This window comes from Geospiza fortis, unplaced genomic scaffold (genome assembly GCF_000277835.1).
Source record: "Geospiza fortis unplaced genomic scaffold, GeoFor_1.0 scaffold11, whole genome shotgun sequence".
Classification (NCBI taxonomy): domain Eukaryota; kingdom Metazoa; phylum Chordata; class Aves; order Passeriformes; family Thraupidae; genus Geospiza; species Geospiza fortis.
Genome location: NW_005054304.1, coordinates 16,036,860 through 16,062,824, shown reverse-complemented (window position 1 = coordinate 16,062,824; position 25,965 = coordinate 16,036,860). Strand labels below are relative to the sequence as shown.

The 25,965-nt window shown below is 38.5% G+C and overlaps 1 protein-coding gene across 1 annotated transcript in view; it reads right to left on the bottom strand.

The window, feature by feature from the left end:
- Positions 1 to 854: 854 nt before the first annotated feature.
- Positions 855 to 25,965, bottom strand: part of PPP3CA (protein phosphatase 3 catalytic subunit alpha) — a 169,283-nt gene continuing 144,172 nt past the window's right edge. The window contains exons 9-13 of the mRNA XM_031066361.1: positions 22,830 to 22,955; positions 19,995 to 20,069; positions 12,360 to 12,444; positions 8,474 to 8,571; positions 855 to 2,600 (exon numbers count right to left, since the gene is read on the bottom strand). Coding sequence (XP_030922221.1) covers positions 2,407 to 2,600; positions 8,474 to 8,571; positions 12,360 to 12,444; positions 19,995 to 20,069; positions 22,830 to 22,955 — 578 coding nt within the window. The 3' untranslated portion in view covers positions 855 to 2,406. The remainder of the gene's footprint in view (positions 2,601 to 8,473; positions 8,572 to 12,359; positions 12,445 to 19,994; positions 20,070 to 22,829; positions 22,956 to 25,965) is intronic.

Genomic DNA, 25,965 nt, shown 5'->3' with positions numbered 1-25,965 from the left:
CCAGAGCAGGACTTACCTCAGGTAACCTGCGGTGCTCAGGGAGCACACAGGGCTCAGTGGTCACGCAAAGTGTCACTGTCCCCTTCTGCACACAGCGTGCCCCTGAACCAGCAGAACAGCTGACGAACACACAGACTCTGTGTGTCTGTGCTGCACCTCTACACAATCTGAAATGAAAAGTTACATCTGAAATAGTCCCAGATATTATGAAACCTCTTTATTTTTGCCACCTGTCATATTTTGTCAAAATTAGCAAGAGCTAAAGGGGTAAAAACATAAAAGAAAGCAGGCACTGAGCCTATATTTAATAATGGTACCTGAAAGGAGGGCTAAGGCAATACCCACATCATTGCACCATTTGGCATCATCTGTCAGCTCTTCGCAGCATGATGGACTTGGGAAGGATGCTGAGCACAGTTAGGGAGAAAATGAGAAGGCAGAGCTTTGACAGTTCTTCTCTGACTAAAAGAGAGAGCATTTGAAATAAAATTGTAATCATTGTAAACGATACTCATTGACCTTTTCAAACACTCCAGATAAGGGGGAAACACACAGAAAGCTTTTTTTTTCTTGTGCACTCTACTTGTGGGTTACATCCCACTCATTTTAGTGAAAACCCAACGTTCTAACCAGACCTTGGGGGAAGTCTGCAGAACTGAAGAACTGACAGAAGTCAGTAGCTGGGTAACACACGGGTTTATTTCTTGGTAAAGAATTGACCTTGAATCTTGAAACAAGTCACTCATACCTTACCCCAGCAGTCCTCTCCTGTCCACAGCAAAAGAGAGCAAGAAGCACACGCATGTGGTGCCTGCGCGCTTCTGCCACTGAGACAGCAAGAAAGGGCAGGATCCTTAAGTTCATGCACATTTTTATTGAGTAGTAATATAAAATGCTTCTTTCATTGTTACAAGTGCATGCTTTGATTGCCAACATTTCGAAGTCAAATTACAAAGGCAAGGCTGTAGGCTGTAGTGAATTACTTGGGCACTTATACAATTGTTAAAAAATATCAATGGACTGTTTGTTTTGTTTCCTTTTCTTTTTTAGAATGAACCAGTTGAAACCCGTAACTGATATACAAAGGGAAAAAAGTGAAAAAATTACACATTTTGTGGCACATGACAAAACAGAACAAAATGACTAAACCATTATGACATTAACAGTTATCATGCATTTAGAATTTCACATGTAACTACAAACTTATTTAAATTTCACAAGGTTTGCTAAACATGCTACCCATCTATATGTGCACTGACAAGCTTATGTTAAAAACTTTAAGAATACTCTCCCCCCTTAGATTTTTCAAAGCTTTTTTTGATTACAAAATTTCAAAGGCATTAAGCATTTTCTTTTTAGAGAATATAAAGTACGCCAGTATACATACATTTCCAGTATAAGTCAGACCACTAAGCGCATTACAGTCCCATACAGGCCTATACAGCCATTTTTTCTTAAAAAACATGCATAGGCAGATTTTTACAGAATATAGATGCTTTTCACTGCACTTAATATGGTGTCTTGTTCACTATACTTAAAAATGCACCACTCATAAATATTTAAATTTAGCAAGCCACAACCAAGACTTGTTTTACCAAAAAAACCCCAGAAAACCTCCCAAACCAAACCCCCCTAAATATAAACAGCAAAAAAAGATAAATGTTATTATTCCAGTTTTTTTTTAACAAAGAAAAAGATAATTGCTGCCAAATTAGTAAGGTAAGTGTTATATTTAAAGAAGGGCATTGAAGCACACTAAAGAAACCTGAGGTAAGCATAATCTGTACAAAATTAAACTGTCGCTCTCGCTCGCTCTCTCTCACTCTCTCTCTCTTTTTTTTTTGGCATTTTAAACAAATTTCCAACTTTTTTTTTTTCTTTTTTTCTCTATATTTTTAAAGAGTGCCTAATTTATTTCATAGCCATTGTCTGACAAGAGTAGCAAAACATTATCAATAAATAGTCCTTATTTAGTTTGTACATTTTGTTAAAAATGTTTCGATGTTGTAGATGTTGAGTGCTGCAACTGTAAACGTACAATAGTTAGTAAGAAATTAAACAAAGTTTTCATGTCCAGTAACATAATAAAAGGCCTTTCAGTAACACAGCTAGACGTTCCCAATGTAGTAGGAAAACATGTTCATTCCCCTAACTTTGCAATATATACCAGCATGAGCTTTCATTTTTCTATAAGCATTTAAAGGCATATCCAAAGGAGGTGTGTCTCCCCCACCCGCCCTCCCACCAAATTAAAGTTGACGATCTCTTTGTTGATGATTTTTGTAAACTGAATCCAACACCTGGCCCCCAGAGCAAACAAGCTATTATCAGAGGCAAGAACATCCCAGTGCTGACGTTCAGCCACCCCATCGCGCCCTGCAGCTCACCCCCCCTCCCGGACAGTGGTCACTGGATATTGCTGCTATTACTGCCGTTGCTGTCCGTGCCATTAGTCTCTGTGGAGATTGCCTTGTTGATGGAGTTAAGGTTGGCATCGGATGGCACGTCTCTGCGCGGAGGCATTCGCTCATTAATTCGATCTAAGCCTTTGGCCTCTTCGAAGCTAGTGATCTTATGCTGGGGTGAAAATCCTTTGATAGCTAAATAAAGGATTATTGAAAAATAAAATTAGCAAGTTAAAACTCTCAGCAGCTTTTCCCCCAATTTAGCAACAAGTGCGGGAGTCCTTCTTTGGGAAGGCAGCAACGAGAAGATCTGACACCACCACCAACTCCTTACCACGCTCAGAAAGAGCTGGGGCTCACTGCCACCATCCCTTTCAACACAACTATTGTTTTCAACACGATCAACTTCCAGTATTTTGTTGTCCACTGGGGCTCTGCTTCGAACACGAAGACGCTGACATGAAACTATGGTTTGCACTTTGGAACCATGTTGAGGGCACAGCTGTGAGCTGGTGAGTTGGCATTTGCTGTCATCACTTACAGCCTTACGGACACCATGCCTTGCCCTAGTGCTCTTCATCAGGCAAAACTCTCACCTGACTGCCAAAGATCATGCAAAAAGTGCTGGCTACTTCCAGATGGAAATGACATGGTGAGGCCACTTTGTGGGATATACATGAAAGCTAGGGAAGATCTGAGGTGACCCTACAGCAAGTTGCCTTCTGTTCTCAACACAGGTGAGCTGCTTGTTGATTGCCTGGGGCAATTATCCTCCCTGATACAACCCTGGACTTCTAGAAAGCAGCTTGAGTCAAATGGCAGGAGCACTGTGCAACATGATCAGGGATATTGTCATTTTGGAACAGCTATACAGTTTAGCTCAGGAAATGCACCGACAAAGGACCAAAGTTCCAACTGAGGATTTATGATCTGCCCTTTAGCAGTGACATTGGTGAGGCCATACCAACCTCAGAAGGAAGCCACAGGCTGAGGAATGTATTCACAGACTGCGATTTTTATTCTGTCTCTAATTGAAGTGTTGCACATCTTTAGATTTAAAGCAAAAGAGAAAAAAAGCACTGTAGGCAAACAGCAGGTCACAGCCCCATAAGAACGGCCTTCTGTGTCTTTTTTCTCTTATCTGTACCAAATCAGTGCACTGCACTTCCAGAACTGGAATTTCTGCTAGGTCTCTATCATAACATGCCATAGAGCAGAAATGGTGCTTTAGTACCAGGAAACTGCAAACTCCCTGAGGTGAAAATGGTAGGGGAGTTTCAGGGATCCAATTCAGTATTCCTTCTCCCCTTTTCTCTTCTCCTTACCCCCAAATCCTCTCCTTCCTATGTCGAGTCCCGATTCTGGACAAGCTGGTAACTTCAGTTAAAAAAAATAGCCTAACACGTCCAAACCCCCAGAACATCCCTGGTACCAAGCTACCACTCCTTGTATTTAGTGGGGAGCAAGAAAAGGCATTTTTTCATGCTGATTGTGCCAACCTTTCCTGTGTAAAATGATAGATCCTGTTTGCCTCAGGATTTAGTTTAGCCAGTTTCACAAATGTTTCATTGGAACTTTGTGAAGTGCATGGTTTTTAACATGTATTATACTTCAACTCAGAAAAACAACAAGATAATGGTGATTAGTCAAGTGAGCAGGGATGGAGCAGTGAAAACAGAACAGGTTGTACAGTAAGTTTTCTTAAGGTTTGCCTTTTGGGTTGGTTTTTTCTTTTAATTTACCTTCTTCTACAAAATGAAGACGTCTAACAAGCACCCATGCCAATCCCTTAAAGCAATAGTTTAATGGATGGCTGCATTGAAGCTGAAGCAGTTGCCATGTCCTGGAGCTTGCCAGCAGCACAGCCCAGTTGGTGTTATTGAGCCCTGAAGGAGAACTGGTGAAATTTCTCCTCCATCAGAAGCTTCACCTGTGTGGAGCAGTAGTCGTGACTGTGGTGACAGTGTCTAACTAGCAAGGATGGCAAATCAAGAATGAACTTGAGGGGTGCATGTTGCTGGCATGGGGGCACGTTAAGGGATTGTATTTCCAGTAGACACATTGTTGTCTGTAACACTAAGGAAGGTGCTCTGCTGTAGTTGCTGGTCAGACAACGAATATTAGCAGGTTACATTGAGAGTCTACTAAAACACAACACATAGTCACAGAAAATCACAGAAAACAGCCAAACTGTCAACAAGAATGCACACTGCAGATTAGAGATTGCCGATAGGAATAGATAATTCCAACATAAATAGCAGCTTACTCACTGCTATTTAGAAAGCAGTTGTATTTTCTCTTACTTGTTTGTTCTGTAATTTTAATCACTGCTTTAAAAATTTCAAAAACAAATTCAACTGGCCCAAAGGGCACATCTTACCAAAGGACAGCAATCACCAGATTTTTTTTAAAATTAGTTAAAAAAAAATACCCACAGAAAATTTAAGAGGGGCAAGAACAAAATACAACTGAAGAATTTTGTTTTAAAGGGGAATTCTGAAAATTCTTCTTCCAAAACTTTATAATACTGAACAAATATTGAACATCTACATTGCAATACATGGTTACTTAGATTTTACCTAAAGTGTTCAAAATTGTTAAGGGTTAAATTAGAGGTCTGTCAACAAAACACCAATTTTCAACACTGAGCATTCAGAAATCTTCTAAGGCAGCCAGTCACTTTATATGCAGCTAAAATGGTGCCTGTGTTAATGGTTGCTCTAATGTAAATATCCAGTGTGTAAACTGCCACCACCAAAAGAAGCAGAAGACATCTTGCAGACAAATGTCTCGTGTTGTTTTAAAGGGAAACAGAAACATGCCATACTATAACAAAAGACCAATAAAATTTTTTTATTAGTGACCTAAAAGAAAGGAAACAAACTGAAGCATAAATAAAGAAAAAGCAGAAAAGAAACAACAACAAAAAGAGAGAATATATAAAAAGCTATGTGTTTTCTTTGACCAGAAATTGCTGAGGATAGTTTGAGCCAGCCTCCAGCACACAGCTTTTGAGCTATGTGTCACAAAGCATTTATGAGCTGCTGCCAAGTTATGTCCCGTGAAATCTGAGTTCCCTGATCTCCTCCTGCGGCATTACTCAGTGCTTAATTCAACATACAGCAATTCCAACATGTTTGTAACTTACAGAAAGAGAAAAACCTCAACAGCAGCAACAGAAAAAGAAAAACCAAAAAAACACTTTCCCCTTTAAAGCAATTACATTTTGGTTAATACCGAGCCACAATTGTTAGCCCAACACCCACACAATCTGTACAAGCTACAGCAAAATGAATACACCCAGCAGAGCCCTTATCTGTTGTGGCACCAACAGAAAGGGGACTGGCCAATTTACCTTCATCAGCCTCAATAGCCTCAACAGTAGCTGAAGAGAAGAAAGGGGTAGCAAAACGAATGAGAAAAAATGAGCAGAGGATTTCAACTCTAAGAACAAGTCAGTGAATAGCAAAGGAGCTACAACACTAATGTTACTGTAAGTGCTGGATTTTGGCAAAACAGACACACAGAGAAATGTTTAGACAAAAACAGTAATTTGCAGATTGAATTAAGCTAGAGTTTGTTTTAAAGCAGAAGTTTCACAAACTAAAAGTTTTTAAAGACACATTTAAAAAGTTTTCTTTTGACTCAAAAGAACTATAAAATGTAAATGTCTTCCACATTGCACATCTGACCTGAAAAGGTCATTATATAATTGTCCCAGCTCTCAGTAAGAACAGTTTGACTTGCTCTGTCAAAAGAGAACAAAAAATGGCATAAAGCCATCACAAAAAATTCACACAACTTACAACATCAGCCTGAAATATACTGATGCCAGTACAAGGCAAAGGAATTCCATACACAACTTAACGGAATTATTTTTTTCTCTCTCCTGACTAAAAGAAACATCCCCACAGCATGGGATCCTCAGAAAGCTTGGCCTTTGCTTGCAACCTTGCCCAGTCTGCTCCATCTGTAAACATTATTTTTGTCAACCCAGTCTCTGAAAAACAACATTTTCCTAATATTTTATTTAAATCAATGGATGCAGATGTAAGATTGACTGTTGGACCTCCAAAGTTGCAAAGCCTGGTCAGAGAGAGCAGAGCTTGTAACTGGGAGATTGCTGCAATGTTATGAATACTATGTTACCACTGTTATGAAATCATTAATGGTTCTTAAACACATACTTTCATTTGAGTTTTATCCATCAGCTTTGGTATGCATTCTGTTTTACAGCCAGAGATTTAGAAGCTGATGCAAATCATTAAATGCAATCCAATATAGCAAATATTTTAAAAGAAACTTCAATTTTCAAGAATTTCTCTGGTTTAGAGAATAGTTCAAGAAATCAAGTTTTTAGGGAGTTGTCTCTTCTTTTCTGTCTTGTTTCCCCCTACGTAAAACCCAAACTTTTTTTTTTTAAAGTTAGGATGTCAAATATGGATTAAGATATATTCTAAAATATCTATACTATTATCTTGCTGCATGGGGAAGTGAGAGGATTTAACCCTCATGCACCAAGGTAAGCCTATGCCTCTCAAGCAGCAGAGCTTGCCAAGAGAGATGGCCAAGAAACAAGGAACAAAACCAACGCAAACTTAAAAGAAAAGGAAACATGATAACTAGGATGAAAAATTAAAATGAATAACCAGATCCAAACCAGCACTGACACATTAGAAAAAGTGAGGACTAAAATGTATACTTCCACAACAGAACATACTACTCATATTTTCTGTTAATACATATGGCAATATGTGTGCTTAACAGAAACTATATGAACTTCAGAGTATTTGGTGAATGGGGTACTGTGTATTAACTAACGCAGAAGCTTGTGTATAGTAATGTTTTACTGAGCCAGAATACTGCAGTATGAGGAGATTTTCCTTTTAGCCATTGTAACAAGAACATTTGACAATTTTCTCGAATTTATTTCTATTCCTAATATTTTGCCAGGGCAACAATAGCAGTTTCCTTGGACCAAATTTTCTGACAAATGTAAAGCAACTATGTGGAGAAAAACCTAGAAGACCACAAACCCATTAAGAAAGGCCTCCTGTGAAATCATATTGCAGCATTTCCAAAGCAGAACGTTACTATGTCCATCACACACAAGTCATCAACAAGAAACAAGAGAAGAGAAAAAAGTGGAAAAGGAGGTTTACCACCATATACCTGAATCTTCTAGATAAAAGAGACAGTAAAGGGAAAAATACAGAGAAAGAATGCTCCAGGAAGGAAACAGGAAAACAAGAGGCTGAGACTGTGTCAAGGTTATTAAGCATTTCTATTTCTTACATCTACTGCCAATAGAACCTCAATAAATGGGAGACCTTTATGCATGCCTGCAATATACTCTACAGTAGTACACACAGGAAAAAAAAGGAGAGCTTCAAGTAATAAATTAAACACTTTGCACTCCTTATTCCATAAGGAAACGAAGGCAGCACTACCATAGACTTACCAATTTCCTGTAACAAGAAGCATTGGTATAAAACTGACAATCTGTATTGTGTTTGTGTACAAGGCAAACACTGTGTTTGTAAGAGCCTCCCTTCACTTGGGCTTAAATCAGAGTGGAATTGTTCTCATGTTGTTGCCTAGAATTTCTAGGAGAGAAAATCTAATTCTAGACCTATTTTCTGCTGGTGGCTCTCTATGAGGAAGAACAAATCAGATAAAATAAGAGTTTTAGTGTCATTAGCTAAGCTGAACCTTCAGTACTCCATGTATCAAGGACTGCTCTTTAAAAAAAACAAAAACAAAAGATGCTCCGAACTGTGGAAGGAGTGCACTTCACATACAATCCTGAGCTACCATTCCGAACAGTTGATTTTCAGGGGCTCCGCCCTCCCCCCTTTTCTCTAAAAATTGATGATAAGTATTAAGTCTTGAGATGTGGCCTTACATGAACTGCTCACAAACGCTCCAACACAACAAACTGCCTGGTTTTTTTCTGTCCTTTGTTGTTTTTTTTTCTGAGACAGCTGTGGTTACTTTTCTTAGGTTCTGCAGTTGAAAACCAGCTGTTTTTTGTACACAGGACAAGACACACAGGCAAGCAGGCTTACCGCTTTGCAGTGTTTGTTTTCCTCCAGAGAGCACACCACTGGGCAGCATTCCTGTCGGAGTCAAACCTTTCAACGTCAGCACACTCTCACTCTCTTCTCTGCAAAGGTTAAAGAAGAAATGAAAAATAAAGCCACCAAAAGTAAGTAAATGTCTTTGTTAAAAACACAGGATATGTTTTAGACATCTTAAGCTATTAAGATATGCCCTGCAATGATTCTGTCATCTCCAATCTCCTTGCCAAGATAGACTGAATTTGGTGATGACATCAGTACCAGTGAAGGCTCCTTCACTGCTGTGTACATGGTTAACCTTTGCATCACACCATATGCAACTCCAACTGCAGTTAACACTATAACCTGTGCCTATGGAACAATACATCTGTCAACTCAAATCTGACAGGAGAAGGACCAGCAATTGCCAACAATGCATCTAGGCATTTTACACCGTGTGGTCCAGAATCAACTTAAACTGTTAGTTTGCTCTTGTCTGCACTAGCAGACAGGTGCATTATTTATTGATGACCACCAGACACTTAAAGAAAGGCAGCTAAACGTTCATTAAAATTAATAAGCACTTCCATCCTTGCTAGTACTGTCCTTAATTTTGTATGCTAAAAATAATATGGATTAAACAAAATTATTTTATGAAACTGAAATATGCTTTGCTGGTCTCCAAATACATAGAGTTTTAAAATATATGGCTAGAGGAATACAACAGCTCTATCCAGAGAAGCCTTTAAGTAAAGCTTTCTACAAGGACTGTGATGCTGCCTATGATGACATACTTGCTCAGCAGCAAAACTGACCCCAATTCCTTAAGAGAACCTATTTTGAAGCACTTTACTTTGAAGTATATAATGACATTAAGCTGGAGGAAGCAAATACAAAGACAGAATTTAGTTCCACATTCACTGAGGATAATGCGGTTTTGTCTATAAAAACTGTCTCTCAGCAATTCTACTACTTACAATTTTCTTTGGACCTACATGCCCTGAATAACTCATGTATATGAAACAACTCTTGTTTACCTACTACGTATACTCTTCCAGTTCTATTTTTAGTTTGAAAATAATTCTGCTTGTGTTGCACTCATTTTTTCATTATGTAATAGTCAAAATCAAATTGTGACCATTTTGTTCGCAAGTTTCCCAAACAATTAAAACTAACGTAAGAGCAAAATATTTTCAGAATTAACACAGTAATTTCATCATCAACAGTTACACAGCAAAGCTTTTGCTTTCTCTCAATTATTCAGTACATTACATATATATATTTTTTTTTTAATTAAACTGCAATGGTACTTTTAGCTTTACCCTCATGGGTTAAGTTCACTGACTGTATTTTTATTATCTTTAAACTGAATGTGTACAAGAAAGATGCGTGTCACAAATACCATGATGTTTAGCCTTCAGTGTTCCTTCATTTCTATTCGATGTAATTTATTTCTATTTTAACAAAAGGATAATAGACTGATTACGTATTTTATTTATCTCCTTCCAGTCTAAATACACCGAAAGAAAAGTCAGACTTGAGAAACAAAGTTGGAGAGAGTCAATGACAAGGAATCACGAAGTCTTCCATTTAGCTAAAGCCAGACTTTCTACAATATCTATTTTCATCAAAGCTCATTTATAACATTTGAAACTCAACACAACACTATTTTGATACTTAATTTTTTACACTAAAATGGCTGAAATTATTTCAGCTTTACATTCAAGTTACATCCTCGAAGAAAGGGACCACTGCAGCCCAAAGAAGAGATGACTAAGTTCTTTGCAGATGGTCAGATTAGGTGCTAATCCTTCAGAAAGATTTCAAGAATTAGTGAAATAAACTTCATAAAACACAATGACTCGAACAGGAACTTCAAAGATTTCCAGAGCAGGTTGGTATACAGACAGATAATAGATGGTGGCACTGCTGATTTCTTCCTAGGGTTACACACAACTACCTGACACTTGTGTCTTATGTGGATTATGCTGACAAGACAGAAAAAATATCCCAGGCTTTTCTACAGGAACAGTATTTGCAAGATTACCTTGTGAAATTTTTACTGCCTAGCAGCCTGCCACCTAGCTGAGGAGAATCAGCCTTTCTCAGAAAAAAAAAGATAACAGGTATCCCAGTGGTGGCTGGGATGAAATGTCACTCATCCCCCTGGAAGACTTGTCACCAAAACCATGCATTGCAGGTACCTGTTTATTTGCTGACCATGCCTTGGATCACAGTGAGGATGTGCTCTATTTGCTGGTTAAAGCTAAGGGAGAACAAATTACTCTTCATCTTCAGTCTTTCCTGCAAAGTTTTCAAGGCCATCAAGAATCAAGAGCTGCAAAAGGCTGTGGTGGTTTTGCCTGCGGTAGACTTAAGGTTTGAGACTTATGCGTATCATTGTAGAGAGAGCACATGCAGGAATTATTCTGTATCCCTCTTCCATCCTTGAAACCATCAAAAACCTTCTGCCCTACAGATACCTTTGAAGAAGTCTGACACATGGCTGATGTCAATCATCTGTGAGTTGTACAACTCCAAATATATGAGCTGATCATGCAACTTCAGATCCTTCTGCTTAATAAAGTTCACAACTCTTGTGGACTAATCCTATATTTTAAAAGGTGGTTCACAATGGAATACAGTCAATCCAGAAGCTGTGGTTCAAGGTTATGGGAGAAAGCCAAGTTTCCCAAACTTTGTTTGCTCAACTATCATTAGAGGAAAATAGTTGTGCTGTTTTATGAAGGTGGTAGCAGCCACCTCCAGGCTCTCTGCCAGGCTTGGTACAGAGAAGCAGGTGGAAACATTTGATTGCTCCCCCATCTTGTTTAGGGAAAAGGCATGATGCCAACCTGTTTTTTTTTATGGGCACCACTTTGAAGTAGCTCATGCATCACCAGTAAGTCTGTTGTAATACTTTGGGATCTCCAGGTACAAAGCCCTGCATCTCAGTTTGCTATTTGAAGCTATGCTGCAAGGCGTGGGTGAGCTGCTGTGCCCATGCAAAGCCCTGCAGAGAACCTACCCACTGCTGGCATGCTGCATTCACAGCAAGCAAGCTGGACATTTCCACTGAAATTAAATAGTGGATTCTTCAAGTAACTATTTTATTTATTCTTCTTACATCAATCATGAAATCATAACAGTAAATGTTTTAGAACTCCCATGATTTTTCACTAAGCATAATCCCATCAACTGACTCCAGCAGACCAACACACAGCTTCCTGAGGAAAAAATCACTTGCTGAAAGGGAGGGAGAACTGTATTTTCTATATTTAAACTTCAGCACAGTACAGCATGTTTTCGCTTCTGCTCAGAGACATCAAATGGAGAGTTCTAAACATTGGGTAGCAATTAGTTACTCATGTTCATGTGTTTGGTGGAGTGCAGCCCAAAGGAGCAAGTTGCTGTTGCCTGCACAACCGTTTCCTGGATTTCTAGGTAAATGACCCTAATGCTTTCATCTTTAGTCATCATTACTCGTGGCTGTAGCAACATCTGTGGGTGACAAAGTGTGACAGCTGACTTCTTTTTTAATGAGAGGCGATGTATAACATACCCTTTCCCCACATTTAACGCTTGCCTCACAGGGGCTAGAAGTTAATTAGCACACCTGGTCAGTAAAAGTTTTTTAAAATGGTAATTGGAATTTTTTTTGCTGATGTCTTTTGTTTGTTTCATATTCAGCAAAAGCCCTGAAGAAGACTATTCAGAGCCAAAATAAATAGCACCATTGCATAAATAAAACAATCTCTAAAAGGCTGCAGTAGAACTCAGTTGGGTGGTATACTAAAATAGCAAATTTGCTGTTTGATTAACTGTTGAGTGCTCTAAGCAACCATTCAAAGATATCATTCAACACTAAAGAAACTAACCCAGCATAAAGCCTTACCTTAACACTGAGAAAACTCTAGCCATTTTTCCTATTGCTCGTATCTTGTTCCTTATAACCTCCTTTCGAGCAGCAGCTGTTGCACCTATGGAAAAGATATTAAGAACTGTTATAGGGATTTGTAAACAATTTATCACTAAATACTTTCAACACTAAATACAAGAAATGTCATATTAATGCTACAGTTTGCCAAAATAAGCCACATTTGCAATCAAAACTGAAAACACTTTTTCTCATTCTTAGTTAAAAATTATTTAAAGATAATAAAACCTAAGGACAGAGTCCTGGAAATGAGCAGGAGATGATAGGGATTGTGTTGGCTGGCCAGTGGCAAAGAGTTCTACAGAGCAACTTCCTCCTAATCACTGCTATGGACTGCTCAAAATCACAATTGCTTTGAAATTTGTGAACTCATGCAATACTCTGCCTTTTAAAAAAGCTATAGTGCAACACAGACTACAGTTTGCCGGAGTTTCAGGTGTACTTGTTACTTGGGCATCATAAAAATCTGTACATGCAAGGGAGAACCACCTGAATGGAAAAAGCAAACAGGACTTATTACAAAGGATCCTCCACGTCCCCAAGAAAATGTTCTGTTATACTCAGAAAGCCAGTTTCATTAATTATCACAATCAGAACCACATACATCATGAAGATTTCTCCTACAGGTTTCTGAAGGATGGCTAACCTTGACTTGTGTGGATGCTGCCTGACAACTGCCTGTTCAGACACCACTACACATCACAGCACCGCTTCCTTCTCTGTTACTCCAGAGTTCAAGAGCAAAAATGAAAATTTCTGTTTTCAAATCCTAACAAATTGATCCATTTTGTAGAGCCTGTCAGGGAATCTAAATCAGCAGAAAGGGGTAAAAATGAGGAGGACAACATTAGTGAAGAATATGCTTGGATGAAACCAGACAAGTGGCGATGGAATCAGAACTGGCTTCAGCGTGCAACAATCCAACACCTCCCACCATCTTTCCTGCCCTGAAAAACTGTAATGACAGGAGCTCAATGTCATGGAATTCATGAACTCAATGGACTTTTTAAAGGGATAGCCCATAGACTAAGGGAATGATATCTGTGTGTTTATCTACCAAAACCAGGAAAGGTGATGGTGTACTGGAAAATGTGGGACCTGCTATGATATACCAGGATACTGTCCCGGTTTTAGGTGGAATAAAGTTAGCTCTCTCCTTAAAAGATACTCAGAATGATGGCTTTCAAATCTCCCACACATAAAGATAAAAATATAGAGCAAATATTAAAACATATAAAGATAAAAAGAGATATGAACACTTGGGCATAAATGTCTAATTCTAGACAATAAAAAGTGGGAGAAACAGCTGTAATTCAGTTGTAACTGAATTAATGTAATATACTTTAAACAGCTTAATGAAAAGTTTTAATAAAACAGCACTGATTCAGCTGGGTTCTCCAGGAACAGAAAGTGGTACTTCCTGCCTCAGTACTATGATTTCACAGAACTGTACTCTCAAGACAGACAAGACATGGTTTTCAGCCTTTCCTATTCCGAAAACACTTGAGCATGATTTTTCTTCCTTTCTTACCCCTACGGATCACAATCCCTGCTTGCTTATTACAGGTCCACACTGTTCTGGTGTATCTTAAAAGGATATTCAAAAAACTGAACAGCAACTAAGACTGTAGGATATTTGACAACTGAAAACTGGAACTGTAATTTATGACTGAAGTGAAATATAATGTCCTACACTTAAATACAAAATAGGAATAGAAAAAAAACCCCTTTTCTTAATCATAAAACACAACAGGCTAAAGGGAGTATTTTGTATCTCACTGATACACATAAAGGTTACTAAAAAAATATACTTTAAAATTAGAGTTTGGTCTCCACTAAATTTCCTAATGTGTCACAAATATGTGAAAATGACATATGTTTAGTAAACATTACAAATAATTTTATTTATCCTCTTTGGCTTTATTAACAAATGCACCTGATATTCACAATGTTTTATTGCTCTGTTAGTTTTGACTGAATATCACTAACCTCACAGTATGTGGATTTCTTAACTATTTATACATAAATCTTAGACTCGCATTCCAAGTGTGTCTAGTTTAATATTTTGAAATTCACTATTACTGCAAATCCTGATGAATTACTTGAGCTATACTTAAGCACACACCTATGTGAAAGTAAATGGGTCAAAATCTGAGAACTGGCTATAGGTAAAAGGGTTAATTTTAGCCCTTGCAAACATTGCCTGATATCCTCTTAAGATTCTACCTTCTTTTCTTGGAACCATAGACTCATTTAGGCTCGAAAATATCTTGAAAAGATATTCCAATATCTAAACAAACTCTTTTTGAATGAAGGAACTTTAAAAAAAGAATAAAGTTGAAGTGTAAAAATTATTTAGGGGGCAATATAAAAGCTTTGAATCTTACTTCAGTGATTTAACAAGTTCTATTGGACTTTGGATTGCTATCAAAACACAGAATCTGCAAGCTGGATATGAAGGATTAATATAAAAGGTAATTTAAATATTCAGGTTAAGAAGCACAACAAGGAAAAAAAAGACTGTAAATGCTGACAATACTCTGAGACGTAGGATTGAACAGATTTAAAACAGTGCTGAGTAAAAAAGTCAACCCCAAATCTCTCACTGGTATCCTCATATATATTATGTAGTTAAGCATTAGGAAAATTAATAAAACTTGAGCCTTCCAACTTATTGAATACCTTTCTTCTGTGCATAAATGGGATCTTCTTATGAATTCCAAAGAGGGGAAAAGAAAAAGATCAGTGATGTTTGTAGAATGAAAATAAAAAATAATACAGAACATTTGACAACATCAACGGAAGTGTAATGTTTAAGTAAAGTCTGAAAAACAGAAAAGAAACAAATTAAGCAGAGAATATCCAAAAGGAAAGAAACAGATTGAAAATGAGAGGGGAAAAAGAAAAAAAAAAGAAACCTTTTCAGCTTAAAGCCTTGTTAGTAGGTTTTTCAGGGAATCAACATGCAGGCAGGAGACCAGCAGCGGTGTCACCACCACTCCAACACAGACTTTCTCCTGCTTCGATAAAGCTAATCACTTCTCAAAACCAGCCCCACCCTGGCCATATGGGGTGTGCCTGTGTGATGATGCCTCTTTTGTTAAAAGGGTCAAACTGATTGCTCCAGTTCTCTCACAGGGTAGCTTACTGTCACAGCCATGTCTGCCTCTCCTAGAGCATCTGTGCCACCTGCTGCACACCTCCCTTTGTCCAAATGCTCCAGCAGCTCTCAGGCAGCAAATGCCACCACCGTGCAAGGTACTGCATTTTAAAATCAGCTCTTTGAAGGCAAGACAAGTGCAGCTCTTGGTGCCCAGGCACAAGTGCACCATGCTCTGGGGACACTGGGCACCTAGTGCAAGCTGCTAGGTTGGTCCAGAGGCGGAGCACACCGATGTGCCACGATGCAGCTCACAGGAAAATGCTTTGGGCATGGAAGCAACCACATCTGACCAAATCACAGAGTGAATAATAAATACAAAGATTACATTAAAATGCCACTCTGTCACCAACTCACAGAAATTAAGTATGCACTGCAGCCCAGCCTTACTGGTTTGGAGGAGAACAAATGCAAACCACTGGGAAAACCCCTCCGTTTCTCTCCCAGCTAAAAATCAACTCATTGGCAAGCTAAGACACTCTCATCAGGTAGTACCATGAAGGTCTGTATCAAGATATTGATAAGTAACAGACCTAAGGACAAGACCCTTGCTTTTGGCTCTCTCAGTCTCTGTTAGTTGCTGCTGAGCTGGCTCCAGGCACAGTTACTGTACTGAGATGTGGCAAATGTCACATACTACTGTTCACAGCAGGACCAGGTTATGATTGGCAGGAGATCTTTGACTTGGGAATTCTCTTTAGGTTGGAACTACAGCACTGTATTGGGAAGCTGTTTTCCAACAAAGGAATAAATGCTGTAGCTAATGGCTCTGACAGTGGCTTTTCTGTGAGAAGGCTGAGAGCTACATTGTTGAAGGCAATACAAAAAAAAAATTGTAGATAATTTAGGAGTGTCTTCATGCCAAATCATGGTAAGGATGCATACCATGCAAGCAGTGCATTTGTGTCAAATTGTTTATTGCATTATTGTACCCTTTTAATTAGCAGTTTAGTTTATTCAATCAAATGCATGAGGCCAGAAATGTTGCTAATTAAAACACAACAGAACTCTGACTGCATGCTTGCTAGGTAGAGGTATTTGCAGCTCCTGTTGCTAAGTGATATGTTTGATGCACAAACATACAGCCCATGAACTAACATTTGCCCAAGACATTTTTTTCTGGATCAGATTATATTGCAACCACCACAGCAAACAGAAAAGAGAAAGTACAGCAAGAGGAAACTATCAGAGATAAGGAAACTTGACCTATCATGTTCTCTCATTTTTAAAGTGAGTGAAACCCAAAGGCCAATACAGGCCAGCAGGGACATATGGGATAAAGGGCATTATGATATTTAGGCTTTTTTCACAGTAAGCTTACACAGAAACTGCCTACAACAAATTGATCAGATCCCCATGATGTGTTTCCTTAGGGGGGAAAAAACAGTGAGGGGGCAGGGAAAAAAAAAAAAGGAACACATGCTGTTGAGCATCCTGCTCATGGCTAGATGCAACACACATGACTCAGAACTAAAAATAATAATAAATAAAAAAGGGCTCACAAGAACACCATGCAGTGAAGTCAGGCAATACTGATGGGGCTTTGTTTTGAAGGAAGGAATGAGAGGGGAAGACAGAAGGCAAGAAAATGTAAAAGAAGGTAACGAATGATCAGTGCAAACCATAGTGATGGACCATTCTCACTACATGTGGGAACCCAGGTCAGGGCATGTTCAAACTGCAAGGAGAGAAAGGAAATCAGCAGCGAGCCCTGAAAACTATTGATGATCTAAAAATAGCAATGATTTTTAAGAATCATTCCATAAAACAAAATGCATCTGCTGTTGCAGATATCAGGCATTTCCTACTATGGGAAATACTGCTAAAAAAAGATCAGCCGGTAAACAGGACTAGTCCTCCAAGGAAGCTGGACAGCAATTACTGAGGAAGAACAGTGGAAATATTGAGCCACTACAAGACTGTCAGCAGACAGTCCTTACAGAAACAGCCTTGATTAAGCTGGTATTCATTCTGGTCTGTTTCACTGAGAAAACAAATGAAACACATCTTGTACTTCTCTTCCCCAAAAGGCAAGGCTTTAAAAAAAAACCAAACTAAAACCAAAAAAAAGAGGGAACTCAACTTGAGAGAAAGAGAATTTTTGTTTGCTGCACAGATAAGAAATCAGAACCCACTATGAAATCATTACAGATATCAGCTTCCATTTAAACTTAAATCAACCTCAAATTTACTTCTGTGTCAGAATCCTTCAGTCTCTTCCATGTGCACAATCCCCATGAGCCTAACATGTCCAACGGGCTGTAAGTAAAAGTGAGAGCCCACAGCAAGCTGCAGTACCAATGCCACAGAGCCCATTTTACAGCTCCAAGGGGACTGATTACCTGCGAAAGCAGACACAAACATATGCCAGCTCTGGTTTTTAGCTACACATGCTAAAAACAACTACATTTCTAGTATCTTCCTTACCATAATGTTTTACACAGAGAAATCATTCATACAAATAAAACTGAGAGCAGATTTAGGTAACTGTATTAGTGGTACAGCAGTAGGAATAGTTTAGTTATTCCTCAGCTGGAAGGAAACTTTACTGCTGTTAGATATTGTTACACAGTACACACACATGCGAGCCCAGAGCATTCCAGCCTGTCTCCCTGCTCAGACACCTGCAATGCTGCAAACTCCAGGTGTGGAGCAGTGCCATGGGAAAACTCCCAGGGAGGTGGGATGGGGGTTCACTTGCCTCTCAGAAAAAACACAGTACATATACAGAGACCTCCTACAGCTGGAGAGAGCTGCTGCTCAAGACCCCTAACACCTCCCTATTTCTGATTCTGCTTTTGAAAACATGCCCCTGAACTGTAACTTGGGGATGGGAATGATGACACTCCAAAGTTTTAGAAAAAGAGTACATAGGCATTGGCCTGTCTATGCCCAATGGAAGCTTAGAGTACAACTTTAAAAGGCAGTACTAAGCCAAGGCTGAATTAATTTAGAAATCTGTCCCATAAAGTCTTTGCTTTGGCATTGCAATCAGTGGGATTTCAGCCTGTGCTTAAGAGCTTTCTTGAGCCAAGGATTTTAAGCACATGGTTTGTTGCTACTGTATTTAACTTGACACAGTTTTTACTCATCGTATGCCTCCACACAATTTCACACACTACTTTAATTACACAGTAGTGACTTATTTAAATTTCATGAGGAAAAAAAATTGGGCACAATATTCAAACAGGTGTTTTCTTCTCTTCACTGATTACCAGTTTCAATAATTCAGTCTTTGTCCCAAGTCCTGCAAGATAATTGTTCATGTCCGCACTCTGTGGCCAATGCAGAACACGGAATTCCATCTGGTTTTTCAGAATAAAATCAAAGTACTATCATCTATACCAGTCTTCTCCATCACAAAGGAAACATTTTGCAAAACCTGTGATCTAGCTTCCTAGATTAAAAATAAATACTTTGAAAGAGAATCTTAATTATTAATTACAACTTCATTAAATATTTGTCTTACTTGAAAGATCTCCATTTGCCTAGTTCATTCATTCTGCCTAAAAACATCCTGAGAATATTCAGCAGTATTAGATTTTTCCAGGTTCTTCTTTTTAAAATTATTTCTTAGTATTTCTGTCCTTTTCATATTTTATTTTTGTTAGACAGATTATCTATGATTACTTTCCATAGATTTTTTTAAAACACTGAGAGCATTCAGAGTAAGAATGTCAGGGATACATGGGATTTTTTTCAGCTTTTCTCAAATTGAGAAGGGACATTTTAGACAGCTGCTATTTATTCTGGCAGAGCCTAACAGAAAATTATGTCTAAGAAAATAAACTGACTTTTAAGAATCTACAAGTTTTAGGATACAAAGTACATTTACAGTCAAACCAACAGATACAGGGCAACTAATCATCATATTAACTTCAACCCAAAGGGTAACAGAACTGACCATTTCTCTCTTGGCAGAAATGCTAGGTTAAAACATTTTCTATCTGTGTTTACATGTTTATTTTTAATGATTCTATTCCCCTTGAAAGCCTTTAAACACTAAAGTGCATCAAAAGAAGTGACTAAAGAAATACCTCAAGTACAAGTCTTCCAAAGTCACACTACCAACATTTTGGGAAGGAGCCCTGCAGGAAGCAAATTTCATTGACATAATGAAACTCACTATGAGAATACCTGTGATCTTTTGCATGAAATCATCTGCCTCCTTCATGACAACATAACCCAGATTTCATGGAGGGAAATGCAAGTTTTTTAACCAGAAGAACGGGATAAAGAAATGGTTTAGTTCAGGGCAGAGCCATTAATTCTTTCTGAAGCATAATGGAAGCAAAACCATTGAGTCCAGAACAACAGTTGCCTTCAGTGGCACAGAACTCAACTGGGACTCAGAAAATTATTTCATAGTTAGTAAATAAACTTTTAAAGCAATTCCAAGGCAAACAATCTCAACCAAGGGTAGAGGCTCTTACCATCAAATCCATCTTCCTCTGTTCCCAGTTCATCATCTGAGCAGATGTTCAGCACGTTTACGAGCATCTCTGTCACTAAAATGGAAAACAAGTGCAAAATGTTGATATTAAGCTTCCCTGGTCTGTCAGAGAGCCAACTCCAGCTGTAGTAGTGTGAATAAAAATTCAGCACAATAACAGCACCCACTTTTTAAACAACAGGACCTGTAATATTAGAAGCTGAAAGTGTCCTGTGTAGCTAATAAAAAGCACAAGTTTCCACAAATATTTTTCCAAATACAATGAACACAACAAATAGACTTAAAAAAATCTGCTAATGATCTCTCTTTTTGCAACTGTCAGTGATGTAGGTAACATTTGTTTTGTCCCCCTCAACACATTTTTTTGCTTTACACTCAACTTGGATAACAAAATGACCCCTCTCCTGCTGCTCCTAAACTGCAATAGGATTTGATTTCCCTGCCCAGCAAATGGGAACAACATTCCAGTGGAAAAAGGTACAACAAGAGGGATCATAGAGTATTTCTTTATTTATCCGGGCTTTGGACACGTTCAACAAAACATTAACCTTTGTAAGATGTCCTCAGTGTCCCTTGAATTCAAGGGACAAATACAAATAGACCATACAGTGTACATTCCTTAGAGGTGGAACTATTCTATATTCAACAGATACATCACTATTGGAGAACTCAGGCCATATTCAGCTTGTTTACTTTGAAACTTGGGCATGAAAGGGTCAGCCACAGACTATCCCTACCCCGGTCTCATTTCTTTCCAGAGAGACAACTGTGAGACACTAACCAGAGAGCATAGAGACTAAGAACAGTGAAAAAAAACAACCCCAGCTAAAACCAAAACCAAGAAAACGCAACTTAGAGAACAAAAAGGCCAAAGTTATGACATAAAATGTGAAGCAATTAGCAGATAAAGAAAAACTTCACTACAGTTACATGTAGTAAGCAACATTTAAAGTGTTACCAGGCTTGTCTACCCTTGTACTGGCTACACAGGTTGAAACTTTAATTTTTTTAGTCAAGTAGTTATTAAAATCCTCTTCTGTAACTACTATGAAGGCTTGGAAAATTAGAAGGGTGGGAAAAAGCTAGATTTTTTTCCTACTTTAGTGAAGGATTTAATATTTTCCTCTGACAGTATTAGTGGAAAGACTCTCCACATTAACAACAACCAGTGAAGCTAACAGCTTCCTACCTTGGTTGGCATTTGAGGGAAAAAATCTATATTAAAAAAAAGGAAATAAAGAACAAGTTGTGTGGAACACCAACTCTTACATCCTTGAATATTGCTTTGCATAGAAAGGAAAATACTGATTTCACTTCTTTGGGCTCTAAAATTTCCAAGAAAATGGTGAGTGTGACCACTGGAAGAAATGAAGGAGGGAAAAACACCCTCAAGACATAAGAAGAACGAGGAACACCATAGTGTCAGTACCTCAACAATTCTGGCCATGCGTCCTGCAGCCCCACCTAAGCAGGCTGCTGATGGGAAGCCTCTGAGAAGTGACCTTCCAGAACATCTTACAGGATTGAAATGTGTGTGGAGAACATGCCCAGCCTAAAAACAGCCTGGCTGAGTTTACAGCCAAAGAAAATGAAAGCGTTTTATCTGCTTCAGAAGAGTCTGCACACGCCTCAGTGAGGATTATGTCATGTCTCCATTAGTGCAAGCAGCTGCCTATTCTTTGGTAATCCCTGTTTCATTGTCTATCTGCTTTGTCCACAGAGACCTCAGGTGTCTCACCAGCAGCTTTCCTCAAACAAAAGAGTAGCTCAAAACAAAGCTGGTCATGACTGCAGGTATGAGACACAGCTGGCTGTATTTCCAGCTGCCTATTAAGAGAGAACTGTTATTCCAAGCAGCTTTTAAGAGTTTATTAGAGTTTTCTGGCAGTAATTGCTGTTGCAGCAATACTCTGTAATGGATGGATCAAAGCAAGCTTCATCTTGGGCACTGAATAAATGACTTAGGGTTTAGGCAGTTTGTATTAATTTAATATGCTAGACCAAAGTGTTTTCATGCCTTTTGTGTGCTTGCCATTCACAGCATGAAGCTGCATTTAGGCAACATCAAGAGCATCAGGTTTCAATAAAATATCATTTGTGGTCTTTAGACTCTTCTTGCCAGCAATGAGGCACCACATGTCCTGGGCAGAGAAGGGGCTGAGGAGCAAGTTTTCCTTCCTGCTGGCATCCCTCTACTCTGCCCAGGAACAGTTGGTCAAACTGGCTCTTAATATCACCAGCTCTGTGTTTTCTGATGAAAAAGCAACCCACCCATAAAGGTAATGTGAGTAAAGATGTAACCCCATGTAGTGAAGTCTGTTGAGACATCCATTCAGCAGTAAGTGATATCTAAGGGGATGGTCAAGAGCTTATAACAGAAAAACAAATCAGAATTTTTTTTAGTGAATGCACCTCTGGCCTGCAATGCCATAAAATCTATTTCTGCAGCAGAAAGATAAAGGCATCAAGTAAGTGATATCTAAGGGGATGGTCAAGAGCTTATAACAGAAAAACAAATCAGAATTTTTTTTAGTGAATGCACCTCTGGCCTGCAATGCCATAAAATCTATTTCTGCAGCAGAAAGATAAATGCATCATCACCTGGAAAGAGTGGAAATTATAAAAAAATATGAGAAGTGTGATTAACCACTGGTAATCGCTTGCCCCTCTGAGCCCCGTTTCTACAACTTTGTCTTCAAAAACAAGACACCTGTCTTCAAATTATTCTTGTCCTTTAAAATAAATGAGGCCACATGCACAGTGACTAAGAAACCATTCTGCAGTCTTTATGAACAGAACTGATTTACATACATACCCTTCTCACCAACAAATGGCAAGGACCAGGTAAACACATCCATGAAGTTTGGAAGCCAGTATGGATGGGGAGAGCAGTTGAACTGCCTGATATTCATAACATTGTTCTCGTATTTCAATACTGCAGCTAGAAGGAAGAAAGAAAAGAAACAGAAGAGACATCAGCCATGTGTGTAACTGGCTACCAGATCAGGAATGTGGACAGCATGCCCAGACCACAGAGCTGCTCAGCAGCTTCCACACACTTGATCCGGTGGCACCACCTGAATGATAGTTATGGTAGGATAAAGCCTCACTGAAGTGGAAAGCCGTTTTCAGTCTGAAAGCAGTGTCAACAGCCTTCCCTGCCACTAAGATGGGCTGGTAAATGAATTAATATCTCTGAGTAGTCAAGAACATGAGCTCTGGGATCTGCCACCAGTGAGGAATGAAGCCGAGTATTCAGAGCCCCCCATTTCACACAGTTATCTGAGCTCCTCACAACCATGTTTTGGAGATAACAGAAAAAAGCATTTATGACTCAGAGTCTGAACACCACTCTTCTGATGGACATTTTCAACATATTTCATTCACAGTATTGTACCTGAGATGACACTTGCTTCTCACATTATGCACACTCTAGGCAGGCAAAAATGTGCTCCCTATAATACGAATCAATACTAATACAATTTGTCTTGCACCATTTAACATTCTCATCATTCTTACCAACACACAAACACACAGACTATGTCTGTTCACAGGCAGAAATATAGATATTTATGCCACACCCACTTTTTAAAGCACTGCACCAAGTTCAGTGTTAACTATTGTTAATGGACTTCAGGCTCATGTCTGAAATGGTAATCCAAAAAAGTAGTTTTGAGATTATCACCAAAGTGACTTAAAGACATGAAATTCTTTAAACAATGCAGTTACAGGAGACTGCATGCAGGATATTTAATCAACACAAGCAACAAAAACAGTCAACATAAGGTGTGTCATTCTATGCTTTCCCCTTTCCTCCAGCCTTCCCACTTCCATCTCCCCAGGGAGGAATGTAGTTCCAGGGACTGGTTATCACTTAATAGCCAGCAATAAAGCTGCACAACTGCAATGTGAGACAGTATTGCGGGAAATGCAGTGTTGGCTGAAGGGGCTGAACAATTTCTTCTGATTATTTCTCTCTTTTCTGATTATTTCTCTGATTGTGTGTCAATCAGAGAAGAAACTTTTTTTATGCACTAGGCTGTTGCTTCACAAATATTTAATAGGATTTAAATGTCTTCCATTTTGTGGTCAATGACAGAAACCAGAGTGACCTGGGAGTTTCTGAAACATACTCCCTGACAGACACAGAAAGCAGCAATAATGTGAACTTCTGCCAGGCAGACACCCTCCATTTAAATAAACCACATTTGACTCTTGTCCATCCCAGTCTGACAAACAGCAGTCAATCTGCTGCTCAGCAGAAGAAAAAAATGGCTTAAGACAAGTAATAGCAAAAATGAGAAAACTAGTGTCAACGCTCTGAATATTTCCAACAGATTTTGGCTGAAATCACATGCAGTAGATCAAAATTCATTCTTTTTCTATTACTGTGACACAATTGCATAATGAAAAATAAATAGTTTGTGGCTTTACAGAAAAAATGAGTCAAAACCACACAAAAAGGACCACTTAGTGGTTGTAAAGACTCATTTAGAAGGACTAAAACTTCAAATTCATCATCTTAGTGAGCTGAGGTAGTTCCCCTTCCCACTACTTCTTCAATTTATCTATTAAGTCTACTTCTAAATTCTGTGAAATTTGTATAAAGAAATAATTTTTACAGAGAACTTTTAAAACTGGCCTCTGAAAAACCTGAACCCTATGCAAAACAGCTGCAAAACATAAAATTAAATAAAAATGGCTTTAGTTAGGTTGTTTCCTTTGAAAGGGAGAAAATTTAAGATTACTGTAACAAAAATATCCTCACAACACCTTGTTAATTTATATACCTGAATAGCTTAAAAAATAAAGTTCTGAGAATAGTATTACAAAAAATTCTCCCCTGTAAATGACCAGTGCATCTCCTCAACAAATTACTTCAAAATAACATTACACAATAAAGCAGGGTAATAACAGAGAAGCCTTCTAAAATAACTCTTCTCTTAAAAGAATAAAATAAAATAGGGTATCACAAAACCACTATCACAAATACTTTTTGGCATTTTAAATTAAAAATCTGTAATTTACAAGCACAACGCACACAAAATATTTTTAATTAGGTAAGTAATGAAGATGATATTTAACATGCAAATCAGCTCTTGTTATGAATGTACAGTTCTGATTACTACTTAGTACTCAGAAGGGGAAAAGTTTGCCTGGATCAAGTAGAAAATGTTTCTCAGATAACAGCAGGAGTTTCCCTGAGCTTATCTGCCTCTGTGGTTTCTTTTGATAATAGCTTTCTTTTCCCTCTCTGTTGGCTCAGAAAAGATTGGGGGTTTCAACTCTGCTTCATTCCTTAGTCCTTAGTTAACTCAATGCCTAAGAAGCTACAGGAGAAGCAGCAGCCCTGAAAGAGTACACAGCTCCTGAAGGTTACAAGAGTGGAGGTCACACAGTCGCTGATGGAGGAGACAGAAGTGGAATGGGCTCCTTTGGTTATGAAACTTGTAAGAGAGGAAAACCTGACTCTACCCAACATTTGCTTATTATTCCAGGCTGAAACCTCAATACTTTTCTTTCCAAACACATACTCAGACAGATGATAGTAGACCAAGCCATCAACCATTATCATGTATAATCACCAACCAGAGCAAGAATCTTATTTTATTTATTCTTAACAGACACACACATTTTAACCTAATTTTGATACTTGCTGTTGTAAATAAGTTTTAAAAGCTAATGTTTTGTAAAGTGAAGATGTGCAGATAGCCCAAATGACATTACACTTCTTTCCAATGGTAGTAAACTGAGATACTGGATGCTGAAATCACATCAGAGTGAAATGAAACACTACTGCAGCAGGCAAAGGGCATTTGTACTGTTTAGCTTGAAGCATTTAACACAGCTACCCTAAGGCTGGGAATGTGGGTGTTGAAAACTGTGCAGGTAAGAAACCTCCTTGCTTTGGCTACAAATGGAGACGGCCCTTCTAACCTTCTCAGGGTTAG